Consider the following 15,307-nt stretch of genomic DNA (forward strand, 5'->3'; position numbering starts at 1 on the left):
ATACTCTCCCCTCAATCCGATCGTAGCTTTTGGTGCACCCTTGAGCAATTTTTCCCCCCGGTTGAGGCCTCTGTTCCAGGACTGCGTTTACTTTACTGGAGCAGGAGAGAATAGGATGATTGATTTCATGTAACGTATCGTTAATTTATATAGTTTTATAGGTGGATCAAAGGTAGGCCAAGGGTTTACTTTCCCTTGCCGGTAGAGGGATCCGGGTTTGAATCCTGGTCAAGTCAAATGATTTTTTCCTCTGAGGATTTTTCGCACAATTTGTGCATTAAGGGTGACTCCTGTAAAGTTATCACAGTGGCTAGTCCCAGTATACTTACATCCATGTTAACATCTTCAATATTAAAATAAAAAGAATATTTCGCATAGTAATTTTATGTTATTTAAAATCTCAAATATAAGAAGACTGCTTATCTGTCAGGCCCTTTTGCCTCCCCACCTTGCCGACCTTGATTCCCATACCTCCGAAAACAGCTCAAATTGGCATTTTACATCGGGGTTTTCAGCAAAATAACATTTACCCATGAGTGAACAACCATGCCCTGGACTGGGACAACCTACCCGGGTGGGAACTCGTTTGGCAGGCGAGGACTTAATCCCGCCGCCACCCAGGCCGCAGAAGTTGAGAGGGCTCCAGGTTTAACAAATGTTAAAGTAAAAAGCGGTGGAAAGATCCCCATAATTTTGTTCATCTGTTTAGGCTTAGGCTTTGTCGTGTGGATGGGCTGGTTCAATAGAACATAGTTCTAAATCCCTCTTTAACTGCCCCTCTGATTCTCACAACCTTTAGTTGGAAAGGCAACTCCTATCACTTGTTGCCGTGCCAACTATCTATTTCAAATAACCAATTTAATTCAAATAGACTCTAAGGTAATTACACAATTGTATAGTTATGGCCATTTTATTATAAATGCATATTTAAAATAATACAGCTAACAGTTGCACAAAAATAAACCTCGGATGATAATCATTCAGGCAATGGGTTCGCTGGGGAAACAAATACATGAATCCCGTATAACCTGCCGCAACCATACCAACTCCAGTGCAATGGAGAAGAAGGTATCCAATAAAATATTCTTAGGAAATTTTGGTGGCTTCAATAGATGAGCGGACCCCGGAAGCTGACCTCAATTTGTCTTCATTCACGAGCTAATGCTCGCCCACCCACCGTGAACTGTCGTCGTTCGGGCACATCAATTAATTATTTGCATACTGGAACATGATCTGCTATCAAGGGCGGTACCACAAACTTCACGGAAATAGATGGTGCTGAGGGGTAGAAGACGGTGGAATCGCATTTACCCACCACTGAGCGGTGCGTTTAGGAGGGTGGAGGTAATGCTCTAATGTGCTCGGTAAATGTTTGACGAGTGGATTCTCATTTCATTGTACCGCTTAGCAGTCGTTCACGGCCAATCTTTCCACGGTGATATCATTCTTAGTCAGCATTGGCTTTCCGTGAACTTGGGCCTACGAATTTGACCTTCTTAGAGCCGGTTTTGTAATAATATATGTATAGCCCTAACCATAAGATGATACAGCCTGACAGATAAGATACCTAGTGGTGGCTAAAAGTTCTAATTCACTAAAATTAATACCTTATACAGAAGCTTACCTGACCTTTCAATCACTTCCAGAAAAGTTAAAGGCTGTATTGTATTATTTTTAGCGTTAATCAGACATTATAAAACTGGCCATTAGAGTTTCCACGCATTGAACTACGCGATATCTCGTCCATTAGTTACTTATTACGTGTTGCGGTCCTTACTAAGGGCATATTCTTGTGTGTATTATTTCGTAATTTGAATTTGATTTAGTGGTGTCTCATGCGAGTCTATTTTTTGGTTTGGGAATCCCTTTTTTATGCCTAATTGTATCGGAAATTTAGAGAAAATTGTCTTTCAAAACGCTTTGTACGTCATTAATTAGTGTAATATATTAATTCCTCATTTCTTATTCCTGATAATTTTGGTTATTTTGCTTTAATTTTTATTACTTATCTTTATTTTCAAAGCGTCTCAAATCGCTTTTCAGATTGTTTCGTAACGACTAAATGCTCAGTCTCAATACTTAATTAGTATTGCTTTTCAAAAAATTGAATTAGTTTTCTTTTTCTCCCACTTTTTTCACGTACTAAAAAAGCTACGTATGAGTTTCAAAATTCTAAGGGTCTTTGAGTTGCGTACGACAAAACTTAATCGCAGCTTTTAATATTTCATCTCTCCCATCTGGTGAGTCCTGCGTTGAAGTCTCCTTTTCAAGCGGGCTGAAGAACGGTGTTTTATTTGTCGTATGTTATTTATGATCTCCTAATAAATTGTACTGGCAACTTCACGAACGCTAATCCGGGCCAAATGATATTCAGATGGGTAATTATAACAATAATTGGTAATGAGGTAATTAGTCCATATAAAGTCAAAATAGGTGGATATTTGTCGGATGGGTACACATGATGCGATTGAAGTTTCGAACAGAAAGTCTTCAAGAAGCCGCAAACGGGGTCTCGTGTTCTATTATCCTGTTTCTCGAGACAATCGGGAAAATTATTTTCTGGTGGGGAAATTTTTCTCAACCTAGCGTAAATGATTGATAGCTAGATCTTTTGTCATCGTATTTAAAAGCAGGAATTATATACAATTAATTAAGATAAGTATACAAATGCCATCGTCTATATCGTGTAGGTAATGGCTAACCACTTAATGCCACATTTTTATTTTTCAATGAAAAATTTGTTTTTATGTGGGCTGAATGTTTTTCATTACAGCTAAAAAATATTCAGTCACTTTATGTTGCGATCTTGCTAGTTTTTTTTTTATTTTAGGTAGATTCTAAGTTGACGATATGAACAGAAATTTATCTGGACACAATGGTGAGATATTCAATTGTTCTCCATCCTTTTGTGCTCGCATATTTCTCCGAATTCTTTGTGCGTGTTGTCTTCTTACTAGGCTACTAATTGTAAGCATTTATTAATATGAAACTTTCAACTAGAAAAATTTTTGGTGTAATTTTACTTTGAGGAAAGTTTTTCAAGTTTCTTACCGCGTCAAGGGTACGATTCGTCCACCTTGCTTGACGGTCAAGGATTTGGCGATCGAAACTTCGAAGGAAACGGAGCCTTTGACCCGGTGAGAAACCCGAAAGACGTTCCTCCTGGTTATTATTCACGTGGAAACCACCAGACTCTACTTCATCCACCGCTTTATTTTCGTCGCTGACGAGATTCGAACAGTTGGCATTCCATTTCTGTGGAAATAATTTGATCGTGTAGCGGTGCTTACTTCGAGTCGTGGGTGTAACACGCCCCTCGACATTTTTCCAGCGTTACACATTGCTCTCTTTTTACGGCTCCCTTTCTCTTGACCCCATAGGAAAGGTAATGCAGAGGGGTAGTCCACCTTCAGTCACCCCATTACATTTCCGCGAAATTTTCCCTCGTGATCCGGCCGCAGACCCGTTACCCAAATTCGGAACTCACGTCGCCTTACTTTTTTTTACACTGCAGCAAATCGCATTAGCAAAGGAGGCGTTCATGATCAGGAAGGAGCTTCTGAGAGGATCCCTTTACAAGAATTTAAAGAAAAGGTTATGGAAGAGTTTGATCTGGAGTTTAGCGTTTTACGGTGCGGAAACGTGGAAACTAAGGACGAAGGACGAGAGAAGATTGGAGGCATTTGATGTGGGTATGGAGAAGAATGAAGAAAGTGAAATGGACTGAGAGGAGGAGAAACGACGAAGTGCAGGACATGGTGGGTGAGGAGAGGCAACTTTTAGATGAGATACGGAGGAGAAAGAAGGTTTGGATGGAGCCAGTACTTAGCGGGGAGGGGATGTTGAAAACGGTGTTAGAGTAGAGTGTTAGGTAAACTGGGGAGGGGAATGAAGAAAATAGGATTTTAAGGCCTGGTTACACGGTACATTAACACGTACAAGTTAATGTACGTTTGCGTGAATGATTTTGGTGGACCGGAACGGAACATGTACGAATCCATGAACCAAATTAGAACAGGTTCTATTTTCTGTGCACACTATTCACACAAGTTGGGTGGTTACACGGTGCATTTTGGCGTTCATTCTCGCGTTCATACATTTAGGCATTAACCTGTACGTGTTGATGTGTCGTGTAGCCAGGCCTTTAGAGATTGAAAGGGAGTAGGTCTTATTGGGAATTGAAGAGGGACGTGCATGATGGAAGGGGAGTCTTCTAGATTACTTCTTCTGTACTCCATGGAAACCTACCTTAATCGGTAGAATACTTAAATAATAATAATATTTCGATTGACCGATTTCGCCCGCGCATCTGCTGCCATCTACCCGGGTTTGCATCGAAATGAACCCTTCTATTTTTTTAGAGTTCAAATTCTACCATTTACCATACCAAGTCTCTATTAGTATCATCATCTCCGGTGAACAATCCTAAGTTTAGTTCGACGCAGCTCTCCACTCAATTCTCCTATCACCCAATATTTTCACACCTAATGTCAAGATTTTCATGAGACCTCGCTTCTCTCCTGCTCTTCATACGACAACCTCATTGCTTATTCGGTTGATCTATTTCATCCACTTTTCATCTGTAACATCATATTTCGAAGGCCTCTACCCTAGATTTCTCCGCAGCTGTCATTGTCCTTGGCTAACTTCCGTTGAGAAGCATACTCCAAATGTTATGAGCTCCAATCCCAAAGGTATCAATTTAATTTAAAATATTTATGCCTAAAACTCCGTGATAGGGGTCAGGGGAGCGGGGTATGGGGTCAAAGTGATAAATTGAAGAATAAAAGGCCTTAGTTCTATGCGGAATTAAGAAAGGCGATATGGTAAACGAGGCAGGCGGGGGCAATGCATTAACTGTTCCTTGCAAATCTACTTTAATTGCCGATAGTGATCATCATAATGTTAAAGACAAAGGACAAGTGGCTGTTGCTTTTTGTAGTGTTTCCTCCCTTTTTGCAATCGGAAAAATCAGGGGCACTTAATAATTTTTCTGTGGCATTTAATGGCTTGATGTAACTAATTTTAAGTTATTACATTTGGCTAAATTTCATCCTCAGAAGGTGGTTGCCTGTATGTAATCTTTATCATAGTGTCACTTTGAATACGTTTCACTGGTACCAATTCGGAAACTTAAGTAATTAAAGACAGGATATGTATGATCTTAGGTTTTATTTTTTTTCTGCAATGACGATTTTTTATATTTTTTTATTATTTTGATAATTAGGGTAATACTATGTTTGGAGATGTCCGTAAAGCTTTTGGGGTATCCGTAGGAATATTTTACGGTGCCCGGGTTTTGAACCGGGGACGCTCAACCATTTAGGCTTCTACGCAACCAATCTCCAAAAATGTGTTTTTTGTAAACCAAGTACTTCGAACAACCGTCGAAGGCGAAAGGTTGGTAGAACTTATTTTGGAATTTCCATAAGAATGAAATTCGCTTCGTTCGTCGGCAGGATGGCATTAATATCTTATTGTCACATTCCTCTTTCATAACCACGTGCTTTTCCTCCCATCTCTCTACACGCTCAATTTCTTCCGTGTCTTACGACTGCAACATTGCGTGTTGTGTTCAAAATCCCACGCGCATCATAGCGTGAGGTCATAAAAGTTACAGTTAGCTTCAGAGCCGCGGCGATGGGGAGTGTTGTAATTAGTTCTGCATTGAGTTCTAAGGAAACCGCGGGCAGTCGTCGCAAAATAATATTCATGAATGTCTGCGAAAAATTAAACCTGTTTGCCGTTCTGTCACGGGATTATGTTTTATCTAAACTCAATCTTGGAATTGAATACTATCTCCATTTCATTAATATCATGTTTTTCGACCGTAACGATGGGAAATTAAGATAGGTTAATCCGATAAATCGTACCTGCAACTTTATTTGTATTTTTATGTCCTATGAATGACACGTTAATCCTGTCGTATCTCCGGTTTTTTTCAGTAAATTTCTTACGGATAAAAGAAAAAATGGTGAAATTTTGATAGTATTTATAAGTAGCCCCCAAAGTATCCGACAGGGCCATAGCCATTAGAGGGTTTCAATCTCCCCTACCTCCCATTAATTTTTGTCCAGTCTAAATTCTTTCATTTCCGCGACTCAGAGAATTAGATAAAATATACATCTCCACACTCATAGGGAAGTACTAATTTTCATATTATTAACATGTATTCAGAGTAGTATACGCTTTTCATGTAGTTAAGAAAGAATTGCCAGATCGGAATTTAGAGTAAGCGCATTTTTAGGTTGAATAATTAAAACGAAAGCGGATTAGAAACTCATATTTTAAGCGACAATCTTTGGAGTACGCGTCACGGGAATTTAGGTTTTCGTAATGTGACAATTTATTCGTTTTATGGTGTTATCTCATTGAGAGAGAAATCAATTCTCGTTCCTTGCGCTACTTCTACTGTAAGTAATCTGAGTTAAACTTCAATGGAAATTAGGAAAAACTGATTTTGCAAAAATATTAGCCATGTTCCGCAATTCTTTTTTGCCGATTAGGTTATTTGTTTTGCGGCAAATATTTTTTGTTAATTTTTTTTAGTATGATATACTAATGTGTTCTTTAAATTTATATTCCCTTTGAAATTGGGCTTAAAGTTAATTGTTTTTTTGCAAGCATCCGAATGGAATCATATGCAATCTCGTTGCTGCCTCATAAAGGTCGCTTTTTCTTTTGGATCATACCGGCGAAGGTCTCGCTGCAGAAATTGAATTGACTAAACGCCGCGATATTCCGTCGTGCGCACTTATGCAAATCGTTAGGAGCGAAGGCATTGCACCCCGCGGCAATCGAAACGCGCCAACCGCCAAAGCCGCCATTCCGCGATTCATACGTTTACCGTTACGAAATATTGTCGTCGGGCGACATTCCTTCCTCCTACTGCTTCCTCGCGAGTACCTTTTTCTATCTTCCGCGTGCATACACTCTTACTATGCTTATGACCAATGCTTACATCATATCGTCTGCTACTAGCCGCTAAGTAGTATCTCAAAAAATCAATCCATGAAGACGTATCTTGAAATTTTTGTCTAGAAAATAGTATGTCTAAAATTTAAGCCATAAAATTGCATCTGAATTTCATCCATAAAATCATGTGCCAGAATAAAAGTCTACAAATCCATATCTCGGCCAATAATTTGCATTTAATAATATTAATTTACCACTGCTTCCATCAGATGTAGTCATAAAAATAAATCAGAATTGTAAAATCTTAGTTGGCAGTTTCCGGCGATACTTTTTGGTATTTGCTTAACGTTTTATATGAATGAAATTTAAATTTTGTTTTTCCACAGAATGTTTGTTAAAAAACGACCACTGTTGCGACGGCTACCTTCTTATTCTGGGTTTGTGTACGTGGTAGAAACGTCATCTGGCCAAAATATGACGTTAACCGTCGTAATCATGATCAAGTTGTAAAAAACATTTTTTTCAACCACATGGTCAAGTTGTAACAAGCAAAGTTTTTGTTTTATTCATACAAAATGTAAAATCTTAGGCCTGAAATTCTTAGACAGACGAAATTTTTATGCCTTGCAAAAAGTCGAGGTACCTGAATTTGAAGTCGTGCATATCGGTAACTACTTGATCGATCGTAACGAAATAAACTTTAAAACAAAGGTAATTGATTCACACTAAATTCAGGCCTATGGATATCCTGCAAACGAAACTATTGAAATTTTACTGGTTTTGAGTTTCGTTTAGTTTCTTTTGCCGTCCATGGAAATATTGCTCATTCCTGTCTCTCCAAATTCTGTTTATCTCTTTCTCCACTACGCTCGTGTTTAAGAAACCTGGTTGTCCTCCAGAAACGAGATCGAGAGGGACGCACGTGCAAAAATGTTCGAGTGCGTTTCTAGTAAGCCCCGCGGGACATCACGGTTTCCCACTTTCTGACCTTTCAAAGGTTACGGAGTCAAATAATAATAACAAGATTTTTGCTCGTATCGGCTCAAGCGGGGTGGATGGATTACATCCGGAAGTCCAGAAAAACTTTCACCTTTCGGCTCCTCCCACTGAAACTCGTTCGAACTGTGATTTTTTTCGTCTTGTTTTCCTTTCGCGTTTTATTAAAAGATCGACGAGATAGGTGAGGTGGGTAGTCGGCTGTATAATTGCCGGACTAAATCCTTTTAAATTGCTCTCGTGCCCCGCCTACGGTGGGCTTGGTTTTGAACACTGTGGGATCGCTCTCGTGGTGGAATGATTTGAATGCATGTAGGGCGAAGATTACTGTAAAAAAACATTCGTCAAAATCCTTTAATGGAACGATGAATTTAGCTTTATGATCATAATGTGATCAGAATGCACGCTATTATAATTCTATTATTTTTATATCATATATGCAATGTATCAGAATTACATAATACAAAAACATACTTTATATATTTTTATTTAATCAGCGTCTTGGAGTGTTGGTGTTGATAATTTTAAAGGCAATTTCTTGCCAGCATTCAGGTATATTTATACACCTTCATCACGACATTTTTCCATGTGTAAACACTCAATAATTTAATATAGAGGTAAAGAAAGAAAATAACGTATTATAAATAGACATATTTTATATGAGTGGGTTGGAAGCCTAGGGGTGGGTACATGTGATTTTTTTCTCAACAGAGTTAGGTAAAGGTAATTGTAAGAATAAATGCACAAAAACTTGGTTGCCAAGGGAAACAAGTGAGTCTCTAGTCTGAGGTTTCAGGCGAGATGGAGTGGAAACGTGATATAATGAAAATGAAAAAGAGGAGCAATTTCCACAATAAATTTTAAAATTGTGGAAATTGCTCCTGCTTTTTCATTTTCATTAAGTGAGTTTCTGTTCTGTGCTGATTTCGAGTGGAAAATCAAATGCACTACTAATCATCTAATTGATCTCGTTTGTTTTCCATGCCTAATTTCTGTACCTAACTGTGTATAGAAAAAAGAAATCACTATTACCCCTTGGCTTCCAACCCACTCATATAAATATGTCTATTTATATTATGTTATTTTCTTTCTTTACCTCTATATTTAATTACTGAGTGTTTAAACATCGAAAAATGTCATGATTAAGGTGTATAAATATACCTGAATGCTGGCAAGAAATTGCATTTAAAATTTATCAAGACCAACACTCCAAGACGCAGATTAAATAAATACATATAAAGTATGTTTTTTTTATGTAATTCTGATATATTGCATCCGATTCTTTCACCAACGCTATCGAAGCATAAAAATATATACTTACACGTAATACGAGAGTTACAGTATTAAATTAGCATTTATTATTTCTCGTCTATTCTCACAAGTACGGCGCAAGTTCTTTTCATCCCAACCCTGCCTCGGAAAGAAACCTCTTAATTTATTTTAAGTGCCACCTCACCGCAGTACGTACTCTTATTCAGCTATCATATATTATATATAATGTGTCCTAAATTTTCTGCGGCCAAATTGGCCTTCTAGACTCAACTATGGATTTGGAAAGAGTTGTATTATTTTATGAAAAATCTTGCCGAAATTTTAAAATAATCAGCTATCAATTTAATGATAGAAATTAAAAATACGAACAAGAAAGCATTGCCAACGAAACGACAATAATCCAATCGCTCTGGATGCATTCTAAGAATTAATGCGCTATTCGCATAATTTCATCGTTATCTTTTTACGAGAGATAAGGCGAAAAGACTATTTAAAAACGTTTAAAAATGACCCAGAAAGTAGGCGACAGCTTTCTGATGATGCCTCGGGTATTTTATCAATCAAGTGATTAGCGTCTTTTTTCTTTCGCGCCTATAGTGTTTTTGGGGAAATGGAACGTTCGAAATAGAAAATGGAAGATTCGGTTCAAGGAGAGCTCCTTAATGAAATGTTTTTTCTCCATAATTTAGGGTGTGTTATCCTTATTCGATTGCACAATTTGACTTTGCGTGAAATTTTCCAATTATTAAAGAATTATAAACCTTTTTGTGACATGTATTATATGCGAATATAATGAATTTGCGTTTTATTTCTGTTTACTATGTCAATTTATATAGCCTTAAACCAAATTTTCATCCTAACCCATTGGCATTCTATTCGGGGGAATGAAAACATCGTCACCATCATCATTAGTCAACAATCCTATGATTCGCTTGACGCTGCTCTCCATTCCTTTCTCCTATTGGCTATCCTGGTCGGTACGTGGTCTATACTCCGCCCTATTGTATTGCACGCGTACGTACAATCTATTTCTTAGATCCCATTTGTGGTAGTAAAAGTGCTATATAATATCATGAATGCGGTAGTGAAGGAAAAATATCGGCAGATGCCTTTAGAAACTGCGTCTTTTTATTACTGTTGCTTTCAGCATTTTTCAATTTTTTATCTTTTTGCAATTTCATCAAAATGCTATCCGACTCTGTACAATTATGTACGCTTCAGTTCTTATTTGCGTGGTGCCCTCAATTCTGCTTTACCTTGCCTAGGATAGAGGTATCTACGCCGCATTTATATCCTTGTACGAAGGCAAAAATTGACCTTTGAGTATTTTTTTGCGGAAAATTGCACCGTTTTGGTTCGAGAAAGTATTACTGATTTGTGCTCCAGTCCGTCTGCCGATTCTCCATCCAGTTGGGTGTTCGTTTACACTTCCATTCATGCTGAGATTTTTTAATCCCTCATTGACTCAATCTAGCTCATTGATTTTTGTCAATCCTATGGCAGTGATTTCTCAGCTTTCAACTCAATTCTTCGACCTTATTTCCCTTATTTCTTTATAATGCTTTCATTTTCCAGCATTGCATGTTTTCCCATCTTTTTTCTCGGATATCCCATATTTCCAAAGCAACGTCAATCATATAATTTTTTAATGCGTCGCTCAACCGCATATAGATTATAATTCCACTTCATCTACATTTATATACTACCCCGCAAACCGCCTCTATAAGCATGTGGCGGGGGATGTTAGGACCTCAGCCGTTTACTTATAAAAAGGAAATGCTCTAACAAAATGACGCTTAACAATTATTATAGTCCTTTACCGTGCAAGAGAAAATCTAATTTGCATACCTTAAAAAATCTTTCTCATACTTAAAAAAAATCCGTAAAATAAATAGAAAATTAATAATTACTCCTGTATTAAGGTCATTAAACTTCTTTCAGACATATTCTCTATTCTATTTTGAGGCAAAATCGTTAAATTCAGATCGCTCATTTTATTATGCGCTCGTCTGATTGGATGTTTAAAATATCTGCATTGGTACCTTCGAGCATTACCCCTAAAGCTACGAGTGCGTCTCGTCCTGTTGGCAAAGCCATTCGCTGAGTAAACAACTCGATTCTTGGTAAAGAGCATTACGGCTTTGTCCCTCAAGCGTTGATGTCTCCTGTCTCTTTCATTGGTATGTGCTCGCCGCTTCCTCTGTGTTGTCCCCTTGGCATTTCTCGCTCAGCTAGCGACTTATCGGACTGATATTCATTCAACCAGCCTGTGCTTCAACTAGCATCTTTCAACTATTATATTTGTACGCGCTTGGGAAATAACCTACTTTGGAAAGTTACTGAATTGGTTATGCATTATTACCTCGAGTGATTCGATGTGTAGGTGGTCTTTGAAAGAAACTTTGTGAGCCTAATTTTCATGAAAATTTAAAAATATGAACCATTACTTATATATCAAAGATTAAAAGCTCTCTACGTCATACGTTTTGCAAATTGTATTTGATAGTCATAGTTTTCACGAAACTTGATATGATGCCGGTCTGACCATAGGAAACATGTTCATTGATGCAATTGGAGCATATTTTGTGTTATTCCATTTTAATCTTCATGGAAATATTTTCTTCGTTTGTCGTTGGAACCTTCTTATCCAGGTACCAAGTGTGTGCTTAGAGTAATTAAGTATTTACTGCACTGATTCTCGGCTTCCAACTTGAGACTAAGATATTAATGGCAAAGCCCAAGATCACGTGATGAATCTCATTACCTTAGCTTTTATTTTTATGATACTTATTTTTTTGATATTTCATGCAGGTACATTAGATTATGCTCAATGATAAAAAGTAATTGCAAGATTTTAATAAAATCAATTTATCATTAGTAAAGCTAGATTTCTTGCGTCAACTTTTTTCCATTTTCCAGAGCAATATTGTAATTGGGTGTTTATATTTTGTTTCGGTTTTCGGATACTGCGAAGCTACGTTGAGCGCTCTTGAAAATAATAGTGTGAGGTGATTGACTGAAAGAGAGGAAAACCATAGGTGCCCACGACGTTTGTCTGTGCAGGGCGTTTTCCTAAGGTCAAAAGGACACACTCCCTCTGGGGAATTGCTGAGTTGTTTTGACTTCAGCTCATGTTTTTCCGAGGGAATTGCGAGGAAAAACTTGGGCACTAGTCGCTACTGGATGAAATAAACTGCTTCGTCATGGAGAGTGATGAATTGTGCTTTTAATTTTTCCAGTCGTTCCACTCTTGCTTTAAGAAAATTTCACTACAGTGATGCGATCCTACTCGGACAAAATCTGCGATAATTTAAGCAAATATAATACTTGGTTTCGTGCGCTGAATATTATATAATTTTTAAACTTCTTTTCATTTTTTTAACCCACAGAAAGTTATGCGCTTCATCCGCTGACTCCAGGAGGTATGCACATCCTCCCTAGGAGTGGCAAATGGAATCGAACTTAATATTCACATCTAATGGCGTCTATGAATGTCTGAAAAGTCGAAATACTTCAAGTGTTCACCCTGAAAATTAGCAGTATAATTTCTTTCTCAGATTTTTAAAAATTTAGTGGGTTTACATGCATTTTTATTCCTACCTAATTTTGTGCAAAAATTTCCATACGTAATGATATCGTTACCTCGATTTAGATCATTTATTTTTGAGGCATTGGTTTTGATAGCATTCTTTTGGATTGTTATTCCCCACCTCCGTATGACTGGCCCATTTTCATCATAATGCTGCACTTCTCTTGAGGCAATCGCAGTTATTTTGTGATAAAATGCTTTTGGATTGTTATTTTCTATTTTTGAGTGCCACGACCACTTTTATCATTCCTTCGTCCTTGTCCCCTTCAGGCAATCCATGAAGTCTTCAGATCCGGAACAGAGCCAGAGGTGGAATGGTGCGCGGCGGCGGCTGCCCTCCTGCAGGACGAAGTTCGAACCCCGCCAGTGGTCTTCAGGGATCGGCTGATGACTGACGCTGTGCTGGGAAACATGCCCATTAAGACGGAGCACTCTTACAGCCTTTCTTCCGACGGAGACTCCATGAGTGCAGACTCACCCATCAGTCTCGAGAGCAAGATGGACGGTAAGTGGAAAGAAAGTTACTCTGGATCGATTAATAAAAATTTAAAACTACAAATATACAGGATGCAGAAAAATTGTGTCACGAAATTTCAAACTTATATAGCTGACACCACTAGGAATAAAAATCATCATTATATTTAGGTCGAAAACGCACCATTTTTTAACTAAAGAAAGTTTAATCCAAGCCTTCCGATTGGCCGCGAGTTTGCTCTGTTGCCTTGGATACATCGCGATCTCCGGTAGGAAAAGAATTTGAAGTTATGACTTATGAGTTATCCGGAGCATCTAGCAACAGGACAAACTCGTGGCCAATCGAATCGCTTGGCTCAAATGCGTGTAATCAGCTGACTCCAGGATCTCCACGACCTCACCTGTAGTGGCAAAAGGAATAGCGCTTAGTATTGAATCATTCACTGCTAACGGCGTCTCTGTGAGTCTGAGAAATAAAAATATTTCATGGTTCTTTATCTGCAGTATAATCAGCTATTCTCAGCTTGACCATGGTGTTTCTCTTTCTCTTTCTTTTGCTCTTAAGATATTCTTCATATCTCCATATTTTTTTGGAAAAATGAATTATCAGATGCGTAATCTACCAAGGTACTTATGTAGCATTTGTCATCAAGAAATGACTTAGAAGTGTCGTTTAATAATAGTGCGTTTCCGACCTAAACAAGATTACAAATTTTGGTTGCTAATGGCATCAAATATCAACGGTTAAAGTTTTATGATACAATTTTTCTCCACCATGATAGAGCACAGAGCATTAGTAATCGAGGTTGAAAAGAGAAATGAATTTTTTTTCAGTATGGTAGTATGAGTTTATTGGATGGTCTTATTGTTCATACTTAGAAATTTTTAAGATGTATGAAAAGATTCCAACTCGTGGCACTGCTTGATTTTCAAGTAGAAAATAAGTACCCCACTATTTTAGTATATAGAGAATCCTGCTAGGTGCTGATATGTTTCTCATTTATATTTAAAGTTTTTAATATTATCATCCAATGACCTTTACTGTCGTCGACTTTGAGGCCGGCCTTGTATTTTGCCAATGTTTTGAGGAATAGGTTTTTTTATTCCGATCATTTTCCAGTATTTAAATTGACTAACAATTAATTATTTTTAAGGGCATATTTAATGCTCTCTACCATAACAAGAATGTTTAAGTGTGAAAAATGAGCTCTGCCGTCTTCCGGCGATGAGTTGTGGGACCTCTTTTCGTCGAGTTGTGTGGAGACTTTAACGAGGGTGTTGACAAGTAATCACCTGAACGAACTCTTGTAGGACACCTCTGGGAATATGATTGCTGTATATCATAACTTAGTGTCTCCTTTGAAATCACATTCATTGTTTTCAATACGGTGTGATTTCATGAATTCATGGCCCTTTTCAAATTTTTATCCATCAAATTTCAAATTAGGCTGCACTTTTTTCGCTATAGTTCCTTGCACTTGCGGCATGGTTATAGTTAATAATAAATTATAAATCGAAGGTGAATTTTTCCTCAGTACAGTGTCATACTGTATGCGTTTATTGGATGGCTTAATCGTTCATTACATACGTTTCATTTTTTCGGTTAACGTTCCTATAAAATTAATCTTCTTTTTTATAATTTTTATAACATTGTCTGAGTCACTCCTGGATTTATTAATGCAATTTTTTTAGGCTCAAAATGGTTTCCGTCTTATAATAGTAAATAATAATAGTAGCTGAATTTTATGTGGTAATAAGTGTTCCTGCGAGAATAGGTTAGTACTGTTCCAAATGACGCGCCCATTCCTATTTTTTGCATGTTATTTATTTCTTATCCCTCTTTCGCATAGAAGACTTCCCTCCAATGGTTTCCTCAAAGGGTTCGAAATGTGTACGCCCTTCTGTAACTGACCGAGCTCCCGCTAACCGTTACTTGGACTTCTATTGTTCTCGCTTTGACCTCTATCCTTTGATCTCTTTACTTCCAAGGTGTTAAAGTGCTCTATCCAGGTGCATTTACCACATTCCACACAGGCCTCTATCAAGAGGGATAAAAGAAAT

The 15,307-nt window shown here is 37.7% G+C and overlaps 1 protein-coding gene across 2 annotated transcripts in view; it reads left to right on the forward strand.

Annotated features, from left to right (window-relative positions):
- LOC124161988 (cyclic AMP response element-binding protein A-like) overlaps nucleotides 1-15,307 on the forward strand; it is a 553,130-nt gene that overhangs the window by 499,079 nt on the left and 38,744 nt on the right. For both annotated transcript variants that reach the window (XM_046538287.1, XM_046538288.1), the window contains exon 2: nucleotides 13,043-13,277. In XM_046538287.1, coding sequence (XP_046394243.1) covers nucleotides 13,043-13,277 — 235 coding nt within the window. The remainder of the gene's footprint in view (nucleotides 1-13,042; nucleotides 13,278-15,307) is intronic.

This window comes from Ischnura elegans, chromosome 7 (genome assembly GCF_921293095.1).
Source record: "Ischnura elegans chromosome 7, ioIscEleg1.1, whole genome shotgun sequence".
NCBI classification, from domain to species: domain Eukaryota; kingdom Metazoa; phylum Arthropoda; class Insecta; order Odonata; family Coenagrionidae; genus Ischnura; species Ischnura elegans.